Below are 8,280 nucleotides of genomic sequence, written 5' to 3' on the forward strand. Positions count from 1 at the left end.
TATTCTCATGATTTCCATAATTTCAACGACACTAGGACTATTCAGGTTCTTGAAAAAGAGAATCTCAGCAAATCCACCTTGAAATTCAACCACGTAAATTATGAGCAAGTAAAAGTGAATAATTTAAAAAATATTTATATTTTTTAACCGAAGCGACGGAATTCGAATAAAATTGTGAACCCGGGAAAGGACGAAACGAGAATGATCATAAGGCCATATCGTTAGCGAAATCTGAGCTCTGAAAATCGTTTAATCAACAAATTTAAACATGCTACCAAGGCACAGTATCAATTCGTTACACAGTCAAACACAGAGTACAGTCAAATGGAGACAGTGTCAAGAGCTTAGAAGCTCCAGAGCGCGATGTCAGCTGCTTCGTCGCCGATGTCCCAGTGCGCACTGGCGGCCTCCGCCGCTGCCGTCGCCGGCGGCGGCGGCGGCTCCATGAGCAGCCCCTGCGCAAGGCTCGCGTAGTACATGTCGTAGTCCATTTCCCCGAAGAAGTCAAGATCGAACGTGTCCATTAATGTCGCCGGCAGGGGCAGCTCGGTCGTTGCGTCGACTGGAGGCCGCGGCGGCGTCGACGGTGAGACGTCGCTGTTGGCCAGCGGCGGCGCGGACGCGCTGGAGGTGGCCTCTTCCATGGCCTCCGCGGCGTTGCTGCGCTGGAGGAAGGCCGCGACTGCCTCGGTGGCCGCGCGGCGGACGTCGGCCAGGTCGGAGGGCGCGGCGGGCGGCACGGCGAGCAGCCACGCGGAGTCCTGGAAGTTGAGGCACGCCGCGCCGCCGCCCCGGAGCGCCATCATGGCGGCGTCGTGCGCGCGCGCCGCGGCCTCGGCGGTGACGTACGTGCCGAGCCACAGCCGCGCGCCGCGCTTCCCGGGGACCCGCACCTCGCACACCCACCTCCCGGCCCCGCCGCGCCGCCGCACGCCGCGGAACACCAGGTGCCGCGTCTCCCTGAACTTGGTGCGCCCCGCGGGCCGCTTCGACCACACCACCGCCTTGTCCTGCTGCACCCGCGACCCCGACGACGCCTCCGACCCCGACCAAGACGACGACGAGCTCATTGCTGCAAGTGGCAACTAACCGTGGAGTGGCTGGTGATCGAGAGATGGCCGAGCTGGTCTGAGCTAGTGAGAGCGCGTTGCCGAGTGATCGGCAGCGCGAGGAGTATATATAGGTATGCCTCTGGGGGCGGCGGGTCGGGACGCGGGGAAGCCATGGGAGGAGGCGAAGAGAAGCACAGCTGGTGACAACAATACCTGGGACTAAAAACTACTGGTAATAAACTAGGCTTCTCTTCGGCATGGCCGTGTGGGGCCGTGGGGGCTTTGATCGCTTAACGGTGGGTGGGTGACGGATTGGCGAGTGGGGCCTACCTTTGCTCTTGGAGGAACCAGTACAAGATATTTCTCTGTTTCCTGTGTTTACACTGCCCGACGTTTTATTTTTTTAAGGCGTAACATTTGTCTCATTTAAAAAAATATATATCTATTATTATAATATAAAGACAACTCAAAGAGGCTCCGCGTTCGCTTTGGGGTCTAGAAATTTTCACGTTAATTATAATAGGATTAGATTTTAATGACATAGATTAACAACGAGAAAGAGTCCGCATATCAGGACTACTTATCCGAGTATAAATACGTCGTCATCCACGTATTAGCGCAACTGGGCCTACACCAAGCAGCGATCGTTGCCTGGCAGCAAAAAAAGGAAGGACATTACCGTATATCTCTGTTTGTCCGGTTGAAGGTACAGACACAATCAAACTCTGATCGATATTGATTTATAATTTACTATACAACAAAGATCAAGGAGTCACCGTATATTAACCGGAGGAATAAATAAATTCTATACCTATAGATCATGACAGATTCAAATTGATGCTCTTTTGTAATTGGGAGAAGAGGATACCGTATGAACAAAATTGAATTAGAACTGATATTTTCGAGCAATTAGTATACTAAAACTCTTTTTATATTTTGAAACAAATTATAGGGGGAAAATTCTTATATTACGAAACATTGCGTGTATATTTCAAATCATGCTGCAAATAGATGGCTTTCACCATGTTAAGTTGCTAACCAAACATCAGGCATCTTTGGTCCTAGGGGGAAAAGCAAGGGACGGAGATTCATTGACATTGTGGCCCACGTGGGTTTCACATGTCAGTGACTCAATGTCATTGAAAATGTCATGGAGCAATGTCACTGAATCCGGATCCAAAACCAAGGTTCACACGTCACAGTTTTGTTCAAATATTTTCGAGTGGAACTTGAAGCTTTATGCAAAGAAAAATATCAAGTTTGTAATGGAGAAATTGGGTGATTGTTTCAGATATAAAGTTAAGTGCATGAATAGTTTTATTTAAACACAAAAGATGAATGAAAGAAATAAGTTTATTTGTGGGAACATAAGACTCATTCGCATATGGTTGTGCCAACAGGTATAATCAGCGTACCTATAACAAGAAAAATCATTAGCATATGATTAATTCATATATTCAGTATTTTATTATAAATTTAAAAATGACTTAACCTGATTTTTTAAAAAAACATTGTACTATTTAAGTAGTTTGTTAAGCGTGTGTAGTAAAAGAGAAGTTACCCTCGTTAGTCCCTCTCGAACGCGCCCATAGAGCGCAATAAGCCGCAACAGGAAAACCGACTTTTCCCCTTGAACTCCAACCGGTTCCAAACAAACGGGACACTGTACTCCCGCGGACCCCCGATAAAACACACATGCCACAAACCGCGAGAGAGAGAGAGAGAAAAAAGGAAAAAAACTCCCACACCTCCCATACCGGGTGCGCGACAACCCCCGGGATAAGAAGCAGCGACAGGCGTTTCCTTAGCCGTATCCAGCGCCGCAGCCTGGACCGCAATCCGCAGCTAGTTTAGGTGGTATCTCTCGCGGTCGCCGTCACGTACGCGAGAGCGACGCGCGCAGCTTGCCGCAGCAGCGCGTGCGTGCGGATGCTGCCGCCCGCGCCCCTTGGGGGTTTCGGGGAGCCGGTGCTTGCGCTGCTGATATTATTTGCGGCAACGGACGCAGCTTCCTTTCCTTGCCTTGCCTTGCCTTGCCTCCTCTCGTTTTCCGCTGGCTGCGCCTGCACACGCTTTAAATTGGCTTCTGGCTACAGCTAAGCCGCTGGCTTAATTTGCAGCTTGCTCCCCGTGGCCGCTCTGCTGTAAAAAATTTGGCACCAGGAAAAGATCGTGCTACTGATGAGGGCACGAGTGGTTCCTTATCTAAAATAAAAATTGGAGACGTGTGTTTTTCCTTCTCTCGATGAAATTATCAAATTGCTGTCTCGTGGCTCTGGCGCTCGGGTATGGGTCACTAGAGATGTCAATAGGGAATTCACCGTCGGGGTCACTGCTGCGTCCCCATCCATGTGGGAAAAAATTTTCCCCGTTCCCGTTCCCGTCCCCGCGAACCCCCACAGGGCTTATATTGAACCCATCCCCGATCACCGCGGTGATTTTTTCACCATGGTTTTCCCTGCCCCATCAGCATGGGAGGAGAGGCCAAAGCCATGGCGCCGGGCGGCCGGCGCAGTACGTCGCAGGAGATGGCGTGCCGACGGTCGGCGGCTGGCGCGTCCGGAGGAGGGTGGCAACCGACGCGTCGGGATGAGGGTGGCGGCCGTCAGGTGGAGAGGTGGCGGACGACTGGCACGGTGGGGCGGCGCTGTAGGGCGGAGAGGCCGCGGGTGGACGGCGCGACGGGGCACGGCCGTCGGCCAGCTAGCGCGGTGGCGAGACAGCCGTCTGGTAGTGTGGTGGTGGGGGACGGCCGTCGGCACGGAGTGGTGGCGGGCGGTGCGTCACGGGTCTCATGGCGACGAAAATGGAAGAGGCGGCCGGGTGGGGCGGCGGCTGGCAATGGTTGTTGAGGGTTAGGGTTACCCATTTAGAAGCTATATATACTATGATAATTGGGCTTTATCTTATGGGCCAAAACATGTATGAAGTCTAACATTGCTCCCTTCTACGGTATGAAACGGGTCACCGCGGAGGACGGGGACGGGAAGTGGTGCACCGTCCCCATCCCCATCATCCCCGACGGGGATAGGTTTTATACCACTAGATCCCCCATGGTTGATATATATCTACCATCCCCATCCTCTAATAAGTGAATTTACCGTGGGAATCGGGGATCAGGTCCCCATTGCCATCTCTATGGGTCACCAAGGTTTTTGGAGAGCTCTGTAACAGGAGGCGGTATGAAAGTTTGGATGTTGCAAAGAGTCAAAAGATTAGGAGGGGTGAATCTTTGTCTTTTTCGGTAAATAAGTCAAATAACATATTTATAAATAAAAATAATTTATAAATAAAATTATATTTACGTATTTCTAACGATTTAAAAGACAATGTTAGAAAAAAATATGACGAAAAAACTAAAAATCAACTGTAAATTAAAGATTAAAAGTAATTTTGGTTTACAAGCATAAGCATAAGCAAAACAAAAGATTTGGTGTAAAGAGCCTGCTCACTTGTGTGGGAATGTCCAATTGGACATGTTGAGGACTGTTGAATTGGCAAGCTAGCAAGTCTGTTTGGTCCTTTAGGACATTATTAGAAGAGGTGAATCATGTAGAAACTTTGCGGAGTTGGGCACCGTAGGTCAAGCCGATTCACTTGCAAGAAATCAATGGAAATAAAACTGTGCAACAAGTTGGGGCTTTTGACTTTGACCTTGCTTAGTATTTTAGCGTTTGACCTGTAAATGAACCAGGATTGCATATCCTGCAGCGTTTTCACCAAAGGTGCGGCCAAAACCGGAACAAATCAAGTAGAATTGACTTGAATCTGCTTTCAGAGATCCACTGTCAATTGCACTCAAATGCATAGGTTATCTGTTACGAATTTCATTGACAAACCAGCTACTTTTGCTCTAGTTAACACTGTAACCTTAGTACTGTACCATCCAAGGTTCGGCATCCGTAGCATTCTGTCGAGATCATGTATTGTTAATCTCTCATCGCTGCCGTTAAATTGTCCAATAAACTGTTTCCTCACAAGGACTAATCTTCAGATGCTAAAAAAAATCTATTTTTTTGCCGTACTATTTTGGGAAGTCAGTGGCTGATTGAAGATGCTCTGTTTTTGCAACTTGTTCCTCATCACATTACCAAAGTAGTATCCGTACAGTACCAAAATCTGGCATCGAAAGCCAGGAAATAGGAGGAAAAAAGAGGCAAAATTCGGAGCTATGGATGTACAATTGGTTGTGGTTGAGCTCTAGTAGCTCCAGAGCGCGACGTCGGCGAGGTTGGCGTCGGTGTCGATGTCGCCGAACGCCGCGGCGGCGGCGGCAGAAGGTGGCTCCATGAGCATCCCCTGCGCGAGGCTCGCGTAGTACAGGTCCCAGCCCATGTCGCTGAGGACGTCCAGCTCGAACGCCAGGTCGGTGGCCGGGGAGGACTCGTCGCCGTCGGTGGCGACGGATTCGTCGTCGTCTGTGTGGGGGGAGGACGGCGAGGAGGACGACGTGGCGGACATCGCGTCGGCGTCGTCGGAGAGGAGCGCCGCCGGGCGGCCGCGGTGGAGGAAGTCCTCGACGGCCTCGGCGACCGCGTGGCGGACGTCGGCGAGGCTGCGGTAGGAGCGCGGCACGGCGAGCCGCCACGCGGAGTCGGCGAAGTTGAGGCAGCAGCCGCCATCGCCGGCGATGGCGAGCATGGCGGCGTCGTGCGCGCGCGCCGCGCCCTCCGCGGTGTCGAACGTGCCGAGCCAGAGCCTGCACCCGCGCCGCCCCGGCACGCGCACCTCGCACACCCACCTCCCGGCATTGCCCCTCCGCCGCACCCCGCGGTACACCGGGTGCCGCGTCTCCCGGAACTTGGTCCTCCCCGCGGGCCTCTTCGGCGGCGCCGTCCACACCGTCTGCTGCCGCTCCGGCGAGCTGCACGGCGACTCGCCGCTCACCTCCTGCTTGATCCCGCACATCCCTTCTTGCCTTCTTCAACCGTGTCTCTGCTCTGCTCCTGCTTGCTCTGCGCAGCTCGTCTGTGGTTTTGGCGATGGGAGGCATGGCGGTTTCGCGCGCGCGTATTTATAGGTGGTGGCGCGAATCAGCCCGCGGGGGAGGCGCGGCGAGTGAGCTGGATTCGGGGAGGAGGAAGAGGGGATGAATCTGGCCGAGACAGTGAGACCCGAGGAAACAGTGGGGAGACTTTGAGAGTGACCGGATGCTTTGTTACTTAATTGGACTAATTTTGTTTATTGGATTTTGAGTGGACCAGTCTTGCTTGCCTTTTTGCTCCCACCCAACTGTGATTTGCCTCTTTGCTTTGCCTTGTGGTTAATTAATTAAAGAAAAGAGGAAGAGGCGGCCCTTGCCAATTTGGATGCTTGGTTCTGTGAAGCACAAGGGAACTTTAGCTTGTGTTTTAGTTGCTTGATGATCATGCATGGTGGTTAGTTGTAATAAGATATTGGAGCATTTCAGTTTGGAGATCCATAAGAAACCACTGGACTAAGATACACTATCAATAATTTTATTTTTTTATATATCTCATATACCCAAATATAAAACCAAGAAAATTAAAATACTATCCATTTGATATTAAGTTCCAACACAATTGTTATGTACTTTATCTAGTTTTAATACGTAGTATATGTGATTTATACTTTTACAAACTTTAATGCGATGATTAATTAAAATTGATCTATTTTAGGACCAAGAAAGGAGGCAAACATGATATTTTTTTTGGACGGGTGAAGTAGTGTTTTGTTTTGTTCTTTTTGCGCTTCATCGGTTGAGCTAATGTGCTAATTAAGAATTAAGTGCTCCTGATCCTGATGGAATTGGTAGTGATCAATGCAGGTGGGAGCATGGGTTTCCGCGGATCTCCAGCGTCCAGCTCGTCATTTCTGACGTTTGGCGGGCACGCTGACGTCGACTCGCGGTATTGGTGATGATCCCCTGGTGTTTTATGATGCCTTTGCCACGCTGATCTGATCTAGTATGCCGGATATAGAAAGCTAGCTAGTCATTCTCACCTTGGAAGGCGGCATGGGGGAGTTGTGGCGGATTCCTTTGTGTGCTTTACATGGTTCCATTTTCATCAGCTCAAATAATGGTTTTGGAGAAAATTTATAATCCTACGGAGAGTAACCAATAGAGATGGATATGGTGTCATCCGGTCAACCGTTTTGTTATCGTGCTATTAGCCATATTAAACCGGTACAAATCGAGAAATTGCTCGACAAACTAGTCATATCTAAATAAAAATTAAGCCGTACATTGAGATTTGTGGTAAGGTCTGTTCGGTTTTTGATTAATAAACATCAAAGAGTTTTATTCGGAGACACCAAACTGTTTATGAAACGTGGGGGACTAGTGGCGTTGTATGCAACTAGCAGCATCACCAATCCATCCCCTCATCAACCAGCTGTCCAAACCCCCCAAAAAAGGGCCTTCCCATTCCACTGGACGCCAGCCAGCCATCCATCCAATCCATCCCGGCGACAGCGACGCGAGTGAAACCGCTGCCGCGAGCCAGCCAGGCAAACCCCCGGTATTATTGTCTATCAGCCGCAGGGAAGGAAAGCTGCATGCACCTGAACCGCGTGCGGGGGCGGGGCGAATGCGTCGCACCTCCTCGATCGCCCACTTGCGAGCGCCAGGCCAGGACAAAACGCCACTTTTTCGCACGGCCCGCAGCGATCAATTCCCCTTCCCTCCCCTCCCCCTTGCCCAACTTGCTGGGAGGGGCGGCGGCGGCAGCAGCGGACGCAGATGCCGGCGAAAAGGTCGCGTTCTTAACGCCCAGAAGGCTATCCTTTTTCTCCTCCCACGAGCATTTTCAAGAAATCTAGACGATTTCTCAACTCTAGGGGCTTATTCGGTTCAAAGGAAAGGAAAAACATAGTAATAGGAAAAACATAGAAATATTATGGGTTTGCATATGCAAAACAGAGAAAAAAACAAAGGAATGTGATGTTATGGAGCATTCGGAATACAGGAATATAAACCAAAGGGATTAGGGCTTATTCGTTTTTTAATGCCTTTTATGATTTTTAAAATTCTTTTTGACCAGTACCTTTCTTTTTCCGATGAAAGCACGCCTCGCGCGTCATTTTCGCGTGCTTCGCTCGCCGCTTTCGCGCCAGGAATCATATACATGAGATCAGACTGGATGGAAATAATCCTTAGTTTTTCGCATGCAATCGGGAGGGTAGGAAAAAAATCCCGTGATTCTCCTTTGTTCGTTCCTTCGAAACGAAGGACAGCGGTAGGATTTATTCCTAAGAATTTAGTTTC

General features: G+C 50.2%; 2 protein-coding genes across 2 annotated transcripts; both read right to left on the minus strand.

Moving 5' to 3' along the window:
- Nucleotides 1-217: 217 nt before the first annotated feature.
- LOC102705844 (dehydration-responsive element-binding protein 1H-like) lies at nucleotides 218-1,235 on the minus strand. The gene has a single exon (XM_006661392.3). It carries the CDS (start codon nucleotides 1,068-1,070, stop codon nucleotides 345-347), a length of 726 nt encoding a protein of 241 aa, XP_006661455.2. The 5' UTR covers nucleotides 1,071-1,235; the 3' UTR covers nucleotides 218-344.
- A 3,774-nt stretch (nucleotides 1,236-5,009) lies between these two features.
- Nucleotides 5,010-6,025, minus strand: LOC102706129 (dehydration-responsive element-binding protein 1A). The gene has a single exon (XM_040527698.1). The coding sequence runs from the start codon at nucleotides 5,958-5,960 to the stop codon at nucleotides 5,253-5,255; it is 708 nt and encodes a 235-aa protein (XP_040383632.1). The 5' UTR covers nucleotides 5,961-6,025; the 3' UTR covers nucleotides 5,010-5,252.
- Nucleotides 6,026-8,280: the final 2,255 nt, after the last annotated feature.

Source organism: Oryza brachyantha, chromosome 9 (assembly GCF_000231095.2).
Source record: "Oryza brachyantha chromosome 9, ObraRS2, whole genome shotgun sequence".
NCBI classification, from domain to species: domain Eukaryota; kingdom Viridiplantae; phylum Streptophyta; class Magnoliopsida; order Poales; family Poaceae; genus Oryza; species Oryza brachyantha.